Source organism: Strongylocentrotus purpuratus, unplaced genomic scaffold (genome assembly GCF_000002235.5).
Source record: "Strongylocentrotus purpuratus isolate Spur 01 unplaced genomic scaffold, Spur_5.0 spur5_scaffold_19, whole genome shotgun sequence".
NCBI classification, from domain to species: domain Eukaryota; kingdom Metazoa; phylum Echinodermata; class Echinoidea; order Camarodonta; family Strongylocentrotidae; genus Strongylocentrotus; species Strongylocentrotus purpuratus.
This window is the reverse complement of record NW_022145604.1, coordinates 10,437,511-10,459,658: the sequence shown is the minus strand read 5'-3', so window position 1 is coordinate 10,459,658 and position 22,148 is coordinate 10,437,511. Positions and strand designations below refer to the sequence as shown.

Genomic DNA, 22,148 nt, shown 5'->3' with positions numbered 1-22,148 from the left:
GAAATCTTTCCTGTTTTTATCAGATTTTTCTCATTTCGAATTCCCGCTGATCTATTTAATTCTCCCATTCTAATATCACGGTGGGATTCCCTCTTAATCCTTAGTAGAATTGCAGGGATAGATGGGCTCCATCATTATCTTAAAAGGACTTTTGGCGGTTGATCGCAACTTATTTGCGATTCATATCAGAGGGAATGCAAACTTTCGATTGATTCGGATCAATAGCAAATCTTTATAAGACGGGGCCCAGTTTGTGATTTATTTATTTATTTATTTATTCCATTTTATTTAAACAGGGTAGCCCCGTCAGTAATCACAGTACTGTTTTCCAGGGGCCCCTGTAAACAAATGCAACACATATGAAGATACAAACTACTTGAACATATAAACATCATCGAAAACATCAATACATAGTAACATATAACAGAAAATAAGTTAAGAATAAGAGTGAATAATGAAACAAAGCCGTAGTAAGAATTATAAATTTCAATGAGCAATTTCAAATCGATCAAAATATACTCTGATTATTATCAATGATCTGTTCAGATTTTAACATATTATTATATTGAGAAATTTATGTAGATATTGATTTAATAATAGAGGCCCGATCAACTTTAGCAAGAAGAAATATATATTTTGTTTTCAGTAACAATAATATGACCTTCTTCTTCTTCTTTCAAAATTATACTAAAATCTGTAATCATAAATGGAAGAGTAATATCTAATCTAACGCAAAATGTTTTTTTCTTCTTCCCATTAGCCTTTTCAAACTGAATTTTAATACTTAGAAGGGAAATCCTTGAGGAGAAACGGATGAAAGTTGCCAAAGAAAGAGAAGGAAACAATGTATGAGTGATTGGCATTCTATCTTACCGATTATGTTGGAACAGGTATATAGCGAAACTAAAAGTTTCGATTAATGTTCCCCAATTGCTTTACAGTTTACTTTTATGAAACATTTAGCCTACATTTTGTGCATGGGCTTGCAAGAAAAGAAGCTTCTTCTTCTCCAACTCAGTGAATATCATTGTTTTCAGCAAACTTAACATAGGGCCTAGCTGTTTTGCGACAGTGAGATAAATGTTGAAATACTTTTCTCGGTGATTTACCACGACAATTTTCTTCCTTCCATTAATTTGCATAAGTACCTGTCCACTCACCTCAGTGTATTACATAACTCATGCGACTGGGGAGGGGGGCACATTTGTGAGTGCATATAACACGGAAGCTCCGTCTACTTCGTAGTCTTTTTTCAATTTAGTAGGCCTACTTGTAAAAGAATTATTCCTCCTAAAGTCTTACATGAGTAATACACCCTATTATCCCTATAAAAAAAGGAGTTTGGTCCGTTAGCCAGTGTTCCATTTTAAGTGCTATCAACAGAAACGGCTCTCCAGTTAATCTCCCCATTCATGCTATTCATAGCTACTTTTTTAGTGTAAAAGCGGGGATTTGCGTATGTTTGGCCAAAAGCTCTAAACCTTGAAAATCAACGCAAGGAGCATCTATAGAAAAGTTCGCTTTTCGTGCACACACGATCTCTGTGACATTTTCACCACCAAACTCCATGTATCGGTATCTCCGTGCGCAATCGTACTGGGCTGTGCAGTGGAGTTACGTAGTGGCATAAATCAGTGCACAAGTGCGCAATAAATGGAAGACCTGCTAACCGCATCTCCGGCAGTTCAGTTTCTTGGAAGATAATGGAACATAAACGACGTAGAAAATGTCGGTCTTCGGCTTCTCACGAACATTCACCTTGATAAATTGCCTTCTTCTAATATCTGTGATTAACCTAGTATCGGGTAAGTGAGATGACAATGATTTAAACGATTGTTTTTAACCAGTTTTCAGGAGGATTCATGATGAGGAGGTTGCGAAGAAAGTTTGTCGTTTTGGGAGGTGGTGGTGGTATACACACAAGCGGTCGTCTGCTCATACAAGTCATACAAGTGATAAGGTGAAATCGTCTAGCAGTAAAAACTGTAAACAGCAAAAGGGGTAGGGCATGGTAATGTAGACGCTGCAAATTTGGCAAGCTTCAGCTGAGCAATTGTTTTTTTTCTGCACATTTTCCTCGTTTTTGAAACCTGTTAAACTTTTAACTACTCTTTTGGAGTAGACTAGTAAATATGTATCTGACATCTTTTTGTTTGGCTTCTAAACTTTAGGCATACAAAGCCAAAATTATTGATAATTTTCTAATTATTATAATTATTGTTGTGAAGAACAGTTAATAACACAAAATGAATGATCAGGATTTTACACTATTCAACCTGTCCATCAAGGAAAGACTTATTAGAATTGTAAATGTCTATGGAATCTTTCTTGAAAATTAATATAGTCTATACTTGAATTTAGTAATACAATTGTATTTTAAGATTTTCAAGTGAGTGGAAGATCTGAGTAACATGGACATGTAAATATAGATTTCATAATTCTTGCATTTTTTTTGCAATTAGACTTTTGCAAAAAATACAATGCAATGCAATGAAAACCTGATCTTTTTGTTTTTAGACTAGAGAAAATGGTTTTAGTCTGTTTGTTTTTTTTCTCGAGTTTTTTTGCAGGAAGGGGCTACACAAAATAACTTTTTTGTAAGATACTGATATTCTGAAAATTTGAGTATCAAATTTGAAAGAATATAAAATTTAAATGACAAAATTATCTCTGTATGATCAAAGTTGGTTCGATTAGAGACAGCTGAAATATCCATAAATATAACCATTTCTGATATTTTTGGGGCCCCACAAATATTCATCACTTTTGAACCAGCCGTTGAAAAACGAGATAGCACCTTTTACGTTGTATTCCAGCTATTGACAATGTTGGCTTTTTTGTGTTGTTTTTAATACACACAAACAATGCAAACCAGCCGGCCTGTACTGTATTGTTAATTATTATTAGTTAATTATTTAATTAACTGTCACCATATTATTTTGAAAATGGAGCTGAATTGGTATGATTGTGTTTTAATCTAAATTTCACACATTTTGTGGTCTAAAATTACCTTCATAGCAATTGGGTCCTAAAAGGGCACTATTTATGCCATAATTAAGAATAAGAGCAATAACCATGCACTTTGAAGACATTTGCGGTCTTAAACAAGAACTCAACTATCTCTTTAAGCTTTCTAGACTTTTAGATTGCTCATGCATTTATCTCTTTATATGCCACACAAATAATCTCTGTGTAACACATTGAATTTGCCATGGGATAGATATCAAAGGCTTCAAAAATTTTCAGTGCAGTATTAATCCATAATCAAGATAAGGGGTTGTCATTGAGATAGTCAAGAACTAAAATTGGTAATTTTGCTAAGCCATTGTGTTGCACAAAGCAATCCTTCTATCACATGGTGCCTATTGTTTTGTGCAACTTTGCATGTGTCGTAATCAAGCGACAGTGCAGAGAGGCAAAGAGTTTTGTTTTTGTGTATAATCATGATTTGTGAATCAAATCTTAAATATTCACTGCAATAAGCCAGTTCATACTAATAGTTCATACTGTAGTTGCAGTCTAAGCATGAGCAGATAAAGGTTATTGCAGACCAAATTGTGAAATACACCAAGACAAAATACTGGATACATGCTCATGAAAGTTCTGTAATCATTATTCATTTATGCACAAGCAGTGCACTCCATGATATGGAAGTATTCTTTGAAAAAGGGAAACAAAGGCTATTTATGTAGCACCTCTATCGCTGTAGGAGTCATCATTCAAAATGTACTAAGTGGAACCTCTTCATGTTTTGAAGATCTGTGGATATTCAGAGTCATTTGGATTTGGGAGATATGCTAACCATGAACTGGTTTATTACATGTCTCTTAAAATATACATGTTTCTCTTATTTTAGGTGACCAGTGGTATAAAGGATGTGCATGGTCCAATATTACAACATCGGATCCAAGCTATGTTGTGCAAGAAAATGTTGCAGCCACACCAACAACATGTTGCTCACAATGCTATCAAAATGGGTAAGCGTTTTGTCATCTTAAGTAATGAATATTTGTTGCTTTCATCTCTATAACGTAAAATATTAAATAGTCATTTAAAATAGAAAATTAATGCCCATCGAAGGAAAAAAGAAAAATGCATAGGGCTAAAGAATGATTTAGGTGTGGAAAGTGGGGAGCTTTCATACATTTCTGGAAAGAAAAAAAACGAAGAGTAAACAAAAAAGTTATAATGAGTTTCACGTTTTAAAATGAATTCTTATCCCTCAGCACTATTTAATGTATTCATCAATTTGTTAAATTTGAAATTTTATGAAGCTTTATTTGACCCAATTAAAAATAGCTTTCACATCTAGCTGGTATAATCTTGTGTAGAAGATATGAGAATTGTTAAAGAAAAATTGTTACTCAGATACACGAGCTACATGTACTCTTTTTCTTGGAGAATTTTTTTTTTCTTTCTTAAGGCCCTTGTCCCATTCAAATTAGGAGCATGTCTGATGTCAGTTCATAAAGAAAATGATGGAAAGTTTTCTGTCTGATTTCTGTACAGGATCATCAAACAAATATTAGAAATCAGAATGTGAAAATATTTCTTACTTGGTACAGTTTGAATCTTCAAGCAGCTCCAATTGAAAATCAAAACTTTTTTGCAAATTTATGTATTTTTTGAGAAAAAAAGAAAGAAAAGGGATATTTGCAACAGTTCCTTGAGGCCAATCATGGTAATAAAAAACTTGACCGTCAAGTACATGACATGTCTTAAATTTGTAAGATGGAATTAAACATTGTCAGTATTATAATTTATATAGCTGTTGTCTGTTGATCTTCTAAAATAATAAAATTTGTTTAACAAATTGTGACATACCATGAAATATGAAGTTAGCTATCAACCAGATCACAAAAGATGGAAATAACAAAAGATGAAAACTTGTCTCACAGAGTCTCATTAGCGTCAAATTATGTACATCTAAGATTGTTGCTTGTCTAGTAATGTTATTTAAGTATAATGATATTGACAGCTGCAAGTAAACTGGGATATAAATTATAATACAAATACTATTTTTTTTCTTCTTCTTGCCAGGTTTGTGTATGCAGCTATTGGGAATAGTGCATGTTGGTGTGGTGATGATATAGATACTTCTTTTGGAGCTCCTGATAACAACTGCAATGAAATGTAAGTGTTTTTCTTTTTGGTAACAATACAATGTATGTCGATACATTTTAACAAGTTTTATTTGATAATATCAGAAGTAGTATGTTCCTGCAATAGTTTTCAAGAGAGTTTGTGGTTTTACATTATGCGCACAAATTATCATTTTTTGTTTAAAACACACAGTAAGGGATTAAATATTTTATTTTCAATTCAATTAAATTCAATTTGTTTATTTCGATTCTAGCATATATGTTAAAATACATAGGTAAATACATGAAATAGATATATATATATTAGTGTAAAAAATAAACAGTATGATACAGTACAAATTTTAAAAAAATAGATTGGTTGGAATTAAAATGGCCATTTTCTTTTTATTCTTGATGTCACATATTAAATGTTTTAAGAAGTGAAAATCTCTAGTTTTTTAAAGTTTGCATGTACAATGTATTAGTAGCAGAACTATCTCTTAGATTACAGATTGTATCGGTCATTATGGTCATACAAAAATTATAATGTTATGCTTGCATTGTTTTACATTTTAAAAACATTAAATTGATCTTTAGTTTCTTTTGTTTCACGTTTTCAGATGTGAAGACGAAAGGCCTGAGTTACCGTGTGGCAGTACAGATACAGTCAGTATCTATGGCACAGAAGGGCCATACCTCCTTCACCTTACTCTCTCCAAAGGATCCGCTACTGTACAGACTGGTATCACTTCTCTCTTCGATGCCAGAATAGAACTGGCTGGGGCTACTGACACAGAAATTGGTAAGTGTCTCATGCGATGTAAGAAATGCTTTCTTGTTATTTGAGTGAATTTCTTTGTGGATTTGAAGTTGTAAAGATGTGCTTTCCCAAAATTTAATTGAAGTGTTTTATTGTTTTGTTTACCAGAGCTACATATGTATTTCAGATTACAAGAGCGCTTTTTGAGCTCATAAGAGCTAAATTACTTATCTCTCCCATGTATTTGTGTTCACTGGTCTCAAACAAAAAAAGCAAGAGAGAGAGAGAGAGAGAGAGAAAGTTGGTATGTTTGTGTAGTTTGTGTGTGTGTGTGTGAGAGAGAGAGAGAGAGAGAGAGGGAGAGAGAGGGAGAGAGAGAGAGAGGGAGAGAGAGAGAGAGAGAGGGAGAGAGAGAGAGAGAGAGAGAGAGAGAGAGAGAGAGAAAGTGTGAATTTGTTCTAAATGCATCTTGGGAATTTGGACAGAACGACCAGGGATCACTGAACTCCCATCACCTTTTCAAGCTATAACCATGGCGACTGAGCCAAACAAGTTTGAAGAACTCTGTTATGGTCCTTAATTATTCCATATTTGATTTATATGGCACTGCCATTGACTCAGTGGAGCACAATAAAGTACATACATGTAGCTTATTGTGTATTATTTGGTTTTTGTTTAATGCTCTTTTTTGTTGTTGATGCATACATGAGCACATGGAGTTACTGTATAATATACAGCACGTACCAGAAAAGAAGAGAATTATTAATAATAATAATAATAATATGGATATTTTTATAGCGCCGGTATCCGCCAGGCTCTGACACTCATGGCGCTGTACATACATGTATTACTATCACAAAAAATATAACTTTCTTAACTAAAATAAAGTAAACTAAAACAACACAAATTATTACGCTACATTGACATGATTAAAGGTACTATGTCCCTTTTGCAGCCAACCTTAAATTCTGTAGAACTTTGCAGGAATTATGAATATGTCATGTATGTCCTATCTGTGAATTTAAATGTTAGCAGTGTCCTCATATTCAAATCATGCAAGGAAACCCGTTTACTTGCTAGACTTCACTGTCAGACACTATTGAGTGACTGACTGGCTTTTTTCTTCTTTGGTAATAACATACATGGAAAGAGTTGTAAAGGGTACATGAGCATTTGTCTACATCAATAACCCACTTCTTGTGATGGCCAAGATTAAACTGATTGAATCTTTGTGCAGCATAAAACGTATGACCATTCGGTACAATTGTCTGAAAATCAAGACTATTACTTTTGGGCTCTATAGCCCTAAAGTCGATTTGACAACTAATAGTCATTATTTTCCCACTTGAAGACATTTTCAAGCCCCACCTTTTTTAGGGAAGTTCTAAATAAATATCTTTCAAATGCAGTTGGAATTTAACTTTTTCATTTTTTTTGGCCTGCAAATGGGACATAGTACCTTTAAATAGCACTGTTTAGAAAGAGATGGGTTTTTAGAGCAACTTTGAAGGCATGAAGGGTAGTTAAATTACGAATACTAAGTGGCAGCTTATTCCAAAGGGACGGACCAGAATGAGAAAACTGCGCGTCTTAGGGACAACTAATAAGGAGGATTGAGATGAACGAAGATGTCTTGTAGGCTTATACTTAACTTAACAATCAACTTGATATTGTAGGAAGGAGCAGAGTCATACAAAGAATGGAAAACTAGCAACAACAACTTAAAAATAATTCGGTCACATACCAGGAGCCAGTGAAGAGTTTTGAGAATGGGGGTGATGGGGGTGATGTGGGTTCTATTGATGTTTTATTATACCTTAATCACAATTATAATTGATAAACGACACATATTTGTAAAGCTTAGATCCTACTCTTTCATGTTGTGCATACTGCAAAGGCAGAATTATCGCGCAATACATGCATATAAGTAGAAATACTGATATCATGCCAGTGACTATTTTGCTTAGCTCGGACCTTACAATAATAGAAATGGTTCTACATGTATAAACTTTGTATTACATGTACTTGCATGTGGCCTGCTACTGTAAATGCAAGAATAGGAGTATAGGAGGGCTGGAGACCCAAAGAAGGTGTCTGTACTGACTACTCTGGATGTACCGTAGGTGGGAATTTAGGAGGAAATGGAGAATCTGGAGAATCTATCTGTCCCTGCCAAAAAGAAAACTTTTTAGTACAGTTCAGAAGAGAATGGGACTGTGATTCCTCATCAAGTTTTTGTTTTAAAAGATTGACTTTTTCTCCAGCCATATAAAGATGGGCTTGGTGGAGTATTCTCTGTGGATATCAACTAAGGATTTATGGATTTGATTTTGAAACTTGGTATCAATTTGGACTTCAGTTTACTCTAAATCGGATGATACCCTCACAGAGGACCTATTGTCATCTGTATTTCTAGGTGGATTATGAATTATCTCTTTGACTTTGCTGAGAGATTTCACCTAAATCCAGTTGTCTTTTCTGTTGATTGGATAAAATCTTCCTTTCGTCCATTGTTTCCAAGCTACTAACTTGAAGCATCTGTAGTATCTGTACAATTGCTTTCTCTATAATAGAATATCCATTTGTAGGAATAGGTCAGAAAGTAAAACGAAAAAGTTTTTTTCTTGATTTTGTCATTCCATTACACGTAGGTGGTGAGTCACAGAGTTGTAAGCTGTTTTTGATTGATTACCATTTTGAATTTCCTATTTTTCTTATTCCTTTATCTGAATTTCCCCGAACTATATTTGGGCCTGTTGCACAAAACTTGCCATTGATGGTAACTCTGCAATCAATGGTAACTACCATGGAAACCTTGGTTTTGATTGGCTGTTGAGCCCTGTTACCTGGTAGTTGCCATTGATGGTATTAGTTTTACGCAACAGGCTCTGATCTGTTTTTATATATTTTTTAACTTTCAATACCGCAAAATCATCAATATCAGATAGACCTTCCCTTTAATGCACACAATAAGGCCTACTGGTGGTCTCTGATAATGAGGTTTTCAACCTTTTTTTAATAGTCATGGCAACCTTTTTAGAAATAAAAGGTTTCTTGTTACCTCTCATGATCCAATTCTAAGTTTATCACAGAAAATATATTAAATCGCTGTGGCACCTGTCAAGCAAGTGCCATGTGCACACTCAGTCACTCATGGGTAAAGCTGTTTGTTAAAAAAAGAAACCTATTAAAAAAAAGGGAAGTATGTTTTGGTCATTTAAAAACGCAAAAAGAAACTGCAACTCATGGGACATTTTGTTTGCTCAATTTCCCTCTGTTCTGTTTCCATCAATTATAGGAGCATTCTATTGGATGTGTGGCACTCTTTAATTGTTTTTATCCATTTCTTTCATTTAAATTTCAGTTGCATATCATTTCTCTTTTCACCAGCATTACATGGACATCATATTCATATAACCTTACATAACCTATGGGTCTATAATATTCAAAACAATTCCATTCAATTCTTTTATTTTTCCTCTTTAAAATTTTCATATTTTTCATATCCACCATGAAGCTTGAGTACTTGTAATCATAGTTGGCTATGCTTTTTTTTAATGCTAAACTCAATTTTAGCAAACACTGCTACAGTTGATAGGAGACAAAGTTTCTCACTTCGAAAGGACAATGTCATGACAGTGTTAGTCCAATCTGCTTCTGTAAGAAAGAATAGTAACATCCACACCAATGTCCATTTTCCCCACCAGGTATCTTGAATGTGGCCACCACAGACCTGCAGTATGTGAACTTTACCTGGTCAATCAACGGCAGTGTGGTCAAGGGTTCCATCAAAACGGTCACCAATACGTCCACTACGTCCAGCCTCATCTATACCTTTCATCAAGTCGGAGCCTGGTTCATAGGTATGTTCTATGAAATTTATTTTTAGTGTTGTTTATCGATTTTATTAATTTAATTATTTTGTGTATTGTTTGCTAAATTTATTCAGCTGCCCTCTGTTGTACAAGCCTTATGATTTATCTTTTGTGAAGGTAGGCCTTCACTTGTTTATATACCCATTTCATGTCATTCTGTTTTTAATTGTTTTTGCATGGTGATGGATGATTAATAAAATTGACACAAATTTGTCAGTTTTCCTCTCATACAAGCGCAGATAAACCTTTGTACATTTGTATAAGGAACAAAGCTATAGCAAACTCTTGTTTTAACCTGTTTGTTTGAGACCCAAAAGTTTTGTAAATTGTGTAGAACAGCTTTTTTCATCAAGAAACTTTTGCAATCAGGGTGAAACCTGCATGCTATATAAATATGGAGTCCAAAATGTGGTTATTTACCAGAGTTGGCAGACTTGATATTTTCTAGACTTGAGCAACTATTTCTGCCATCCGTCGTCGAAAACTTGTTTGGCCATTTACATGTACACAAAAGTCTCCCAAATCCTTGTTAAAGGTATTATGTCCCTTTTGCAGCCAACCTCAAATTCTGTAGAACTTTGCAGGAATTATGAATATGTCATGTATGTCCTATCTGTGAAATTTAAACATTAGCAATGTCCTCATATTCAAATTATGCAAGGAAACCCGTTTACTTGCTAGACTTCACTGTCAGACACTATTGAGTGACTGACTGGATTTTTTTCTTCTTTGGTAATAACATACATGAAAAGAGTTGTAAAGGGTACATGAGCATTTGTCTACATCAATAACCCACTTCTTGTGATGGCCAAGATTAAACTGATTGAATCTTTGCGCAGCATAAAATGCATGACTATTCGGTACAATTGTCTGAAAATCAAGACTATTACTTTTGGGCTCTATAGCCCTAAAGTCGATTTGACAACTAATAGTCCTTATTTTCCCACTTGGAGACTTCAAACCCCACCTTTTTTAGAGAAGTTCTAAATTAGTATTATCTTTCAAATGCAGTTAAAATTTAACTTTTTCATTTTTTTGGCCTGCAAATGGGACGTAGTACCTTTAAAGAGTACAGGATCTACATGTACTTATCATGTTGTTTCTTATTAACTTTGCCTGAGAAAGAAGGAGGGTAGAAGAATGGGCAGTCTCTAAATAAATACAAAGGTATTTGAATGAATCACAAGAAAGTTCCAGAAAAAGCGATGGTAGTTTATGCAGCATCAAAATTATACAAACTAAATCCCAGTCCTATTAGGCCTGTCTTCATCAGCTTGAGTTTGCCAAATAACTCGCTATTTTGACTATCCCAATCGCAAATTAACCATTTAATTTGCTTCCTCATCAGCCTTGCGTTTCAATTAGCGGGATATTTGGTTGAGAAAATATCCCGAGAAATCTTGGTCTTATTTCCAAAATATCCTGCTATTTGGCAAACAGCGGGCTTATTTGGCCGTCCGAGCTAGTTTGTGATGAGTGGTCTGGTGAGGAGGCAATTTCAAGCTTCGGGGTAATATCCAGAGTCTGAAAATAGCGGGTTATTTAGCAAACTCGAGCTGATGAAGAGAGACCAACTCTGCATACATGTCCACTGACAGTAGCAATTGAGATTCTTGCTGTTGTGAAACTTATTTGCTTGATGCAAACATTTCTCTGGCTTCTTGGAACAATGCAGCAGTACTTGTGCTCTCCATGTAGGAAGATATACATTGCTCACTCACAGACATGTCTTTCAACCTTTTCATCTGTTTGTGCGAAGGCTGTTCGGATGAAAGGGGGGAAAAGTTATGTAACTTTAACAAACAGGCTTGTTGATCATTTAAAAACTGGCACAGTTATCGCTCATTTGACAAAGGCTTACATTTGTATCTTTCAATTGGGGGCAAGGATTGTGGAATAGAAAGTTTGATTATTACAACCTAGACTGCCTTCAATCGCTACACATGCATGGTTAAAAAAATAGCTCTAATAAATACAAAGTACTCTCTTTAAAAAATTTAAAATTTTTTTTCACTCTATTTTCACTTTCTTGGGAGTGACGTCCGTGATCACTTGTTTAGGAGTGAAAATCGATTGATTTTAGAGTGCTCTCTAAGAAGAAAAGAGTGAATGTTCACTCTATTTTCACTACATTTTCACTCTCCAGAGGAGTGACGTCCGTGATCACTCGATTTTTTTTAGAGAGTATATATCATTTTTAGAGTTCCATGTTTATGAAGAGGGAATTATTAACCCTTTACTTTTTAATGGCATTGGTCAACTAACGGAACACACAATGAAGTGCCACAATTAACTTTTGTCACAGATATAGTTATAAATTCCTAAACTATTTGTTAGTCCAGGGGGTGTTTCACAAAGAGGCTGTTCACACCGCAATGAGATAGCGCGGTCTATCGTAGCACCCCCTTTTTTTCTAGCGCGCTCTCTCTCGTAGACCACCCCCAAGAGGTGCTCCAGTGGCACGCCGTTTTGGCTCGCCGTGGCTCGCTGTTGGGCGGACCGAATCGACGTTGTCCCTTCCAAACCGCACAGATAGCGCGGTCTAGCGCGCACTATCTCTGCCGGTGTGAACAGCCTCCAAGACCCTAAGTTGAATTTATCTCTAAGTTGGACTTAACTATCATGGAAAGCTGTTAGCATCTTTGAAAATATTTTGTATAAGTTATTTTAAAGGCATAAAATGTTGATTCAAGATTTCATGTTCTTGATGTGGAATTTATGAAAAGTCTAAGATTATAGAATTTTTGGTAGTTAATATATTTTATTCTAAGGCTACAAATGGCTCTCCATAATGTTTAAGTCCAACTTAGAGTTAAGGTCGACTCTGGATCTTTGTGAAACACCCCCAGGCCCTCAAGGGTTTCAGTCATATTATTCTGGCTCTCATCAGATCAGATGATAACAAATATTAAAATAATAAACTGCTCTTGTATATAGACCACATTATGATATAATGTCCCTATGTGCTTCCAGAGAAATTTGGATATTACAATCCTGGCTTTAGCTGGTTTTTGGTCTTAGCTGGCAAACTATAGGAGGATTTATGGGGAAACATTTCATGGCCTAGGCTAGTAGATCATGTAGATGTGGTCTAAAAATTAAAAATCCTGTTCACTGTGTTCTCTTCCTGCAGGAGTGACTGCTAGCAATGCCATCTCACAGCGCGCTGCCACCACAGTCCTTCACGTGGTACAGCCCGTGCCCTCTGACCTCCAGGTCATTCTGCGGCCAGGTCAGGGCAACATCCCGTCCTGCGTCCCCGAACATGACAACCTCATGTCCAATCTTCCCGCCGTTGCGGTCTTTGTTGACGAGCCGGCCGAGTTTCAGGCCTACCTCTCGATTGGGGTCAACCTGACGTTCGACTGGTGGTTTGGTGATGACGGGAGTCGTGTGACCTCGGCGCCGTACCTGGAAGACGGGGAATCGTGTGACCTCATCATGTGTCTCCACTCCCATCAGGTAACATTTATTTATTTGACACCTGTAGGCAGGGAGAGTGAAAGTGAGGGAGAGATAGAGAGTTAGGGAGATAGAGGAGATGGAAAGGGAGGAAGTGAGAAAGAGAATGGCGCAGGTAACAGAAAGGGAGAGAGGGGGAGAGAGAGAGAGAAAGAGAGAGAGAGGGACAAACATATGGAGTTAGTCCATGTCACATTTCTATAATTTGGTCATAAAAGAACATACCACCTGTTTATGATCTTTGTTATGAAATCATATACAACCCTTTTATAACATCATAAAAAATGCAGCGTGTCCACACACAAAACAATTTATCCCGAAACTCTATAACGAAAGGTCGTATAAATAATCATCGTATAAATGCCAGGATGTCCACACACAGAAGAAAGTAATCCTGAAACTCTACAGCGAAATGTCGTATAGGTGCTCAGTTTGCTACTGCGGTCATGAAATGGAAGCGAAAATGAGAGGTCTGGTCTCCTTTTGCTCGAGGTCACGTTAAGCCCCGCCCAGTTAGTTATACTAGTTACACTCCCCCTGTCCACACACAACATTTTCCATGATTAGGCGTGATTAGGCGTGATTAGGCGTGATTCTTTATTGAGTTTCAGTTCGAAACGATGCCCAAACCTGCGTTTCGTTAGACTAGTTTCGTTATACGACGTATCGTTAGTGAGCGTCCACACACACAATTTTCATCGTAAAACTATCGCAAAACGGTATCACTATCGCGAAACGTTATAGCTAATCACGCCTTATGACGGAAAATGTTGTGTGTGGACAGGGGGCAAGTAGCATATCTATGTCCCTTTCCAATGACTATATGAGATATTAATTGAGATCATTACACTCATTTCTTTTGGAGTGTTTGATTTATGCTGTGTGCTGGTAATAAAGAGTACCATTGCATGGGTGGAGGATTGCCAAACTTCACTAATCTGTTAGTTCGGTCAGTAACCTGTTTTTCAGGACTGGTATTAGTAGGCATGTTTTCATCAGCTCGAGATTGCCAAATAGTCTGTTATTTCTGATTTTGGAAATAAGCCTGAAGTTACAAATCGCTTCTTCATCGGCTCAAAACCCGAAACTCAATTGCGAATCTTCGGGCTGGTAAAGACGCACCGGACAAATAGTGGAACATTTTTCAAACTAGCCCAAGATATCTTGGGATGATTATCTCGACCAAATATCCCGCTATTTGCAACTGCGGGCTGATGAGGATGCAAATTAGCTGGATAATTTGTGATCGGGCTAGTTAAATTAGCCTGCTATTTGGCAATCTCAAGCTGATGAAGACCGGCCTTTTGTCATACTTTGAGGAGCTGTTTGAGTTCAGGGAATCCAAGATCATACTTCTTTATTTTTTTAGGTAAATCAGATTTACAAATTTAGTGTTTCTTCAATAATATGAGATATTAATTGAGGTCATTACACTCATTTTTGTTGAAATGTTTGATTTATGTGGTGTGCTGGTAATAAAGAGTGTTATAAAATGGGTTCAAGAATGTAGCCAATGAGAAGTGTCAAAATAGATCACCTGTGCGTCCATTAATTTTTACGATAAATGGACGGGGAGTGCATTTTGGTAATAACAACTGTCAATTTTTCAACTTTATACTGATATTGTAGACCCATCTTATAAAACAAATAATCATCATGTTTTAGCTCGTGTATAAAGTGATAGTATGCACTGCACTTGGTTAAGTCTAGACAATGAGATGAACAATGTCTTGTTTATTATCCTACTGTTTCTTTAACAATTTGGTTGCTTTGGTTGCTACCACAAGTGCAATTTTGCCCAAATCAATAGGCACCCACTGTTGGAGATGTATATTTATATATATATATATATATATATATATATCTCCAAAACAATGAATATATATATACCCAATATTGTTTATCAGTCGGCAATTAGTCTGACAATTACTGCCCCTTACCCTTGGAAGACTAAGAAAAACTTTTTGACAAGAAGGTTTTTGAAGCAGCAGCGTAAACCTCTAGCCTATCAAAATGCTCAGGATACCAATCGCCAACAGACCTCTACCAACCTTATAAAGACTACCACAAATCTCTCATTGACCTCTGACATCAAAGTCCCGACCGGACCACTGGTTGTCCTGATTCAGGGACCGGTCGTACCTGTAGTGTGAATGAAGCTTTTGGCACAGAGTTTGACGGAGCATAATTTTGATTCCAGAAATCTGCACTTTACTGTTCAGACTTTAATTACATGTACCTCATCATATTCATGCACATATTTTTAAAATCAAAAATGTGTGGTAAATACAGCGAAAGAATAGCATGACTCAATATACCATAATTTATGACAATAAATCAATCATTACATATTATTGTTAAATCACAAAGAAGTATTTTGGGTTTGCACTATGTTGAAACATGTTTAAGACAGGGGCCCTATTTACAAGCACAAGTTGCTTCTTAGGTTTCCTGGCCTATTTTATATTCTGTATACTTGATTTGTACTTGATCTCATGATGCCAAATATAATTGAAGTGAATTGAATTGAATTTAAAGGTTTCATCATGACAAACATGAGGATTAACTAGAAGTTAGTTAATATGAAAGAACACTCATTGTTCTCCCACAATAACCAGGTTTCTACTTGAATATGCAGTCTCAATTCCCTCTGTTTATTACAAGAATAATTAGGCCAACTGTTTGTCTTGGTATAACGTTACTTGCAGTGTATAACTTTGTACTGACAGTGTAGCTTTAAGAGATTGCAAAACAAGAAGTGATATCATGTCAAAGTTTATGTGAAGATTTTTTGTAATCTGGGTAGTAACCAAGCCTAAAGTACAAGAGCATGCATGCCTCAAATTCATTTTGTGCCTTACCATCCCTTCCCTCCCGTAACCAGATTGTTCCTGCATGAAAACCATAGCAACCATGAGAATTCAGTAGTCAATGGGTTAGGATGACGTATAACGCCATCCTGAGTTGACCAATTTGTATCAAGGAGAAATGTTGTTTAACCAATTTTTATAGTAAATGTATTTCCTCACATTTTTGGGAGAAACATATTTTTTTTATCCTTCTCTAATCTTTAGGGTACAGAATGAGGGGGGGGGGGGTAGACATAGGGGACCTGTTCAAATCATTTGTCAAAATATTATACCTACAGGCATCTGTTTTATAATAGAACACTGCCTCAGATACATATCAGCGTTTGAATAGTCTTCATTATACTCCGATAATACCCTCACTCAAGAGAATATAATTTTCGGGTTATGAGGAAACCACATCACAATGTCTGTCACCGCCTCAATTACTGGAGGACAAAGTTGCCCATTACAGCCGCTTTTCTTTTCAGATCAGCCCAATGAAAGCCCAATGAATGAACCGTCTGTTTTGATTTGCCTGGAGTCAATTGCCACTAAACCAATGTCACTTAACCCCAGATTTTGATCGGGGCTCAAAGGCCAGCTTCACACTACTCTGAGTTGTTGCTTCTTGTGGAGTCTAGATTCTGGGTGATTTCATTTAAATAGTTTCTCCACCAATTCGATCCTACCTTACTTGTTGTAAGCTAACAATAGCAGGGTCCCTGACTTTGTACTTCTGGCTCAAAAAGCAGTTTACAGTATTGATTGAAGCAAGTTCTCTCTAAATAGATTTCCAGATTCGATTCAAGCAAGTTTCTAATTTTGAATTACACTCTTCATAGGAAATACATAGACTTATCGAAACGTCATTGGAAAACTATCCTGTTAAAGGTAGGCCTGTGGGGATGGAATGGATTCCTCTCTCCATTCATGGCTTCAAGAGATAATATATATTAATGAAACTTGGCAAATAGGGAGAAAATATTGATAACATTGATGTATTTGAATGCTGTACGGTAGGGCTGCGACGTGTAGTCGAATGCTCGAGTAAGCGCACGGTTGACAACTACTCGGGTACGATTTCTCTTACCCGAAAAATCGGCAAAAAAAAAAAAAAAAAAAAAAAAATATGTCCAGGCCGATGCTTACCCGTGCCTGGGTGAGCGGCGGCCGCTGGCATGGTGCCGTCGGTAAAAATGTTTCCCAACTCAAGCATTGTCAAACTCACCACTCAGAAACTGGGACCACATGTCTGGATTTCTGTTTGGACTTGGAGGAAAATGGATTATTCTGTCATCTTTGGTTTTTAAAACAGCATTGTTTACTGTTATTATGATTATTAAATCGGCACCTTCAACTGCAACTCGAAGTAAAATTGCATGCGTTTTTGGCGACAGAACTGGGAAACTGCTCCAAAGGTATGGTGGTGGCAAACAAAAATTAAAAACAAAAAAAAATCAAAAAAATTCAAAAAAAATCAAAAAAATTCAAAAAAATTCAAAAAAATTATAAAAAAACATGGCGTCCGAATATTCGAGTATTCACTTGTAAGCCTGGGAGTGTACTCTGGTACCTCATTACACTGTTGTGTACAGCCTTTCTGTACAGGTTAATACATGTTCAGAATTGGTAAGTATTGTACTCGCAAGCTTTTTGAAGCAAAGGAAATGGCTGTTCAAATGTAATTCCTTGACTGCTTCAACACCCAAACTAGAACAACACTCCAATTTGTCTGTCATCTTGGTTTGAAAGCAATCTTTGTAATAGATCTCGATATGTAGTTTATAATAATAATTCCTCCAATATTTCTTCTATTACACATGGCATACCACAAGGTTCTATCCTAGGTCCTCTGTTTTTAATTTGCATTAATGATCTTACATATTCTTCTAAAATCGACATTGTTACTATTTGTGACAAGTTCACAAGCACAAATCGGCGCCTTCAACTGCACATCACAGTTAAATGAAAGTCCTTCCCGCGTGGTAAAATGGAATTGGAGATATCTGTGATGTTACAACACTAATTTCGGGCTTCAGTTTTAATTTAAACACAAGAATTGAAAGCTCCCTTAAAGATAAAGATCAGTTCTGGTCATGCGATTGCATTGTGAAAGAAACGTTGTGGAATCGATCAGAGAAGGTTGATCATCTAGCATATAAGTATTGGTGTGTACTGCAAGGATCTGGAATCATTAAAATGATAAGAAATTTGGCCCAGTCTTGGTAAAGTTACAAGCACCATATACAGAAAGATGTTTATGGGACTATGCACACATGCACGACACATGCGTTTTATCTATCACATAACAATAGATAAACTAATTTACCAAATATATCAATTAGTAGGCGGTTTCCCGGCAAATTTTTTTATCATCATGTAGTCAAAACATATTCTTTCACATGATTGGTAATAAGTGCTTCCATTTCATTTTTTTGAAATTGGGGCGTTTTTAATACTGGTCTTTGCCTTTAAGTTCTGAACTGTCCCAGTTTTTATTGTATTAAACTAAGACCTGAATTTCTTGATGATTTACTGTCTACTCCAGACAGCCCTGAGATTTCTCAATAAATTCACACTTGTTTGTAAAGAGAACTAGAATTATGGAAAATGTAATTTAAACAGAGAGTCATACAAACTCCATCAAAAGGAAGCACAATAGACATAAAATGCAAACAACATGCCCTACTGTTAACCTGATGACTATTAAAAACCTGCCCCATAGGCTTTTTACTGGAATGACCCAGTTCCTGTATGCAGGGTACTCAGTTTAAAAGGGCTTTTAGGTATGAATGTATTAGCAGGTGACATTAAAACAAAACTCCCTTGTGGCCATTTCAACCAGTTTTTTCAACCAGGACAACACAATGGCATATTTTGGGTGTTCTCCTTTTATATGAACCCCCAAAATAGGTCCGTCTCCATTTGCCCAGGTTTTGAAAATGCACAGCCCATTTATTCTGATCTGGCCAAATTAGTCCAAACAAAGCTACACGGGTATCTGGTAGCTCAAGCTACATGGAATTCACAATTAAGATGAAAATAGCACATTTTGTTTTTAAGGCTTGGGCTTGTTTGAGAAACCCAATATTTTGACAATCAGCTGAAGAGCTTGCTGTTTAAAAGACACTAGATCGTAGGCTCATTTATACTGCAGAAAAACCAATATAGAAAAACCATCGTTGAAAACTAAATTTTACACTACTAGAATTACACCCCTTTATAAACTGTGTCAGTGAAGTAAAGCAATCTATAGACATGAATTTAGATGACCATGTTGCTTTGAGCAGTGCCAATCAGTCTATCATCTCAAGCTTGTGGTTGGGTGGGCTGGGCTAGTGGTGATGCACCTAATGACAAATGTAACCTACTTAAATGTAGCCCAGACAATGAACTGCTGTTCTACTACATAGACTAAGAAAAGCAGGCAAAGTATTAAACACAATTTATAAGAGAGGCAGAAAGTTCAAAAGAAATATGTATAAACAAATGTTTCACTAAAATTGGGGGGGGGGGGGGGGCAGATATGGAGAAAGAGGACGACAGAGAGGGACAGTGATCAGGGAGGGAGAGAGAGAGAGAGAGTCACATACACATACACACACACACACACACACGCACACACGCACACACACACACACACAGACAGAGGTGATTAGGGAGAGACGGAAAAAGAGCAAAAAAGAGAGCAAGAGAGTGAGCGAGAGGGAGAGAGAAAGAGGGCAAAGGAGAGATAGGGGGAAAGGAAGATGTGGAGAGGGAGGAAGAAATGGGAGCAGGTAGTGGGAGAGAGGTTGGGAGAAAGAGATAGAATGGAGGGATAAAGAGAGAAAGTAATTGAGAAAAAGAGAAAAGAAGAGATGAGATGGAGGGAAGAGGATAGGGGAAAGAGAAAGAGAAAGAGAAAAAAGGGAGTAAAAGACTGAAGTGAGACATGGTGGAGAATGGGACAAAAGTTATGAAAAGAATAAAACTCTATTAAAAGTAAGGAAAAAAGTGGTGAATGCTTTCCAGGATTTCTGCATTAAGGCAAAGTTCACACGTGGGTCATTGATGATCAGTTTCTGTAATGCAGAAATACTATGAGTTAGGTTCACACGACAGCCTTTTACCTTTAAGTTTAGGTTCTGGAATTAAACCTCAAAGTGATCTTGTAGTGTAGAGACCATGCCAACGCAGTCATGTTTATGAAACTTTAAGTTTACTCAAAGTTATAAGCTACAAGTGATTGTAAGGTTAGTGCAAGAACTACGATCAGCAGAGGGTCCTCACTTGAAGTTATGTGCCATGCATAAGCAATTAACTTGGTAGTTAAAACATTGAATATTTCTCTGGCCGGCTGGCAGAAGGGCGTTAGCGCGGGAGCGACTCGAAAACTACTTTTCGCATTTAAAGATTTGTTTTATATTTAAACTGCTTTTCGTCCCGAAAATTGGTTTAAACTTAAAAGACTAATAGAAATGTTAAAGTAGAACACGGCAACAATTTTTTTCTTGGAAATAAGTCAGTTTTATAAAATTTTGAGGCATTTTTAGTGCTAACGCCCTTCTGCTTAACGCTCCATTTTTACCTGAAATTCAAACTAATGCCCTTCTGCCAGCCAAGCGACGACTTGTTGTCTTGGTCCCTTAATGAGAACCTTCATCGTTCATCGGGAATCATTGTTTTTAACTTTTAAGGTTTGCAAATGTAAAGTTTAAAACTGCTATCGCCTCGTGTGAACATGGCTATTGCTTCAAGATTGATGCTATCAAAAGAGATCCCAGATGATTTATGAGGATGGGAAGGAATTGTCTAGAGAATATGCCATCCAAACATCCCATTCATCACTTTTTGATATTTTCTGAATGATGCCGCCACTAGATAAAAGTTCAGATTAAAAGATAATCTCAAGGAGATTGTGTGATTTAAAAGCATTATTGAAATGAAAAAACATCAAACTTTTAATGACTTAGTTGAATAAAAAATGCATATTTTAGTATTAATTTTGCAACCATCATTAAACAATGTTAAAGAGGAAGTCCATTGTGGAAATAAGAAGAGAGATAAGAGAGAGATCAGCGAAAGTGTGTTGAAAATCTGTTAAACTAAAAGTTACTATTTGTAAATGAATCAATCAAACCCAAAATATGCCTGGCCTTTACAAAGCAAGAGTAATTATTACCCAATATGAAAATACTGATGAGCATTATACTCACAGCTACACATAAGTAGACCCATTGATATTTTTATATAAAGGATAGCCTTTTACAGCATCCAACTTTACAAGAAAATTGGGAAATTGTAATTACTCCTTTAATTCCCGGGTTAAGAGAGAGATACGATGGGCATGACATTGGCCTATCCAGTGTGGGCGGCAGTGGGTGGGTTATTTGTAGGACTGTCCTTTGTACAGCCACACAGAAGTTCTTGTTTTTAATAGCCAGACCTCTGAAGAGACAGTTTGTATCTCTCTGAAGGACATTTATCCAATTCATCAGGGATGAAAAGACAATCAGATGAGTTATGTTGACAAGATGAAAATGCTCAAAAGAGAAGATTTACTGATAGCGCTTGAGATAACTCTTATCTTCCCTCAAAAAATGAAGAAAAACTGCTTAATGAAAGATGGAAGACTTTGCCGACATTCCTGAGATTTTATAGAGTTTTTATTAAAAGGAGCAAGATGCTGCTGTCAGCACCTGAAGATAATTTCATGGTGCAATCTTAAACTTTGTGACAGTGACCGTTATTATCTTGTACTGGATTTGTTGTGTGGGTGTTATATTTTTGCAACTTTTTCTTTCTTCATGCAAATCCCAAGAGTAAATTCAATGCAACCATTGTAATTCTACTTAATTGTATTATTTGAAAAAAATTCTCCCATTTCTGGAGACGTAAATTCATTCATTCATTTATCGTAATTCACCGGGAGCCTAAAAATACAACAGAAGAAAATTGAAAACGACATGATATACGTACAAGAAAATAACATAAAATACTATTTACAAATAGATCCAGGTATGTTGGAGTACATGCATGTATCAGCCAAAATGGAAAAAAAGGCTCTTATATCAGGCTGACCCAGAAGTTAAATATTGAGTATACCATCCTAAATTTAGCTGTTATAATTTCTTCAAGA

At 36.3% G+C, this 22,148-nt stretch overlaps 1 protein-coding gene across 1 annotated transcript in view; it reads left to right on the top strand.

The window, feature by feature from the left end:
- Nucleotides 1–5,039: 5,039 nt before the first annotated feature.
- The window catches only part of REJ7 (receptor for egg jelly 7), a gene marked incomplete at its 5' end in the record, with an annotated part of 83,624 nt that continues 66,515 nt past the window's right edge, over nucleotides 5,040–22,148 (top strand). Inside the window, 4 exon segments of the mRNA NM_001098445.2 lie at nucleotides 5,040–5,133; nucleotides 5,702–5,883; nucleotides 9,549–9,704; nucleotides 12,850–13,178. Coding sequence (NP_001091915.2) covers nucleotides 5,040–5,133; nucleotides 5,702–5,883; nucleotides 9,549–9,704; nucleotides 12,850–13,178 — 761 coding nt within the window.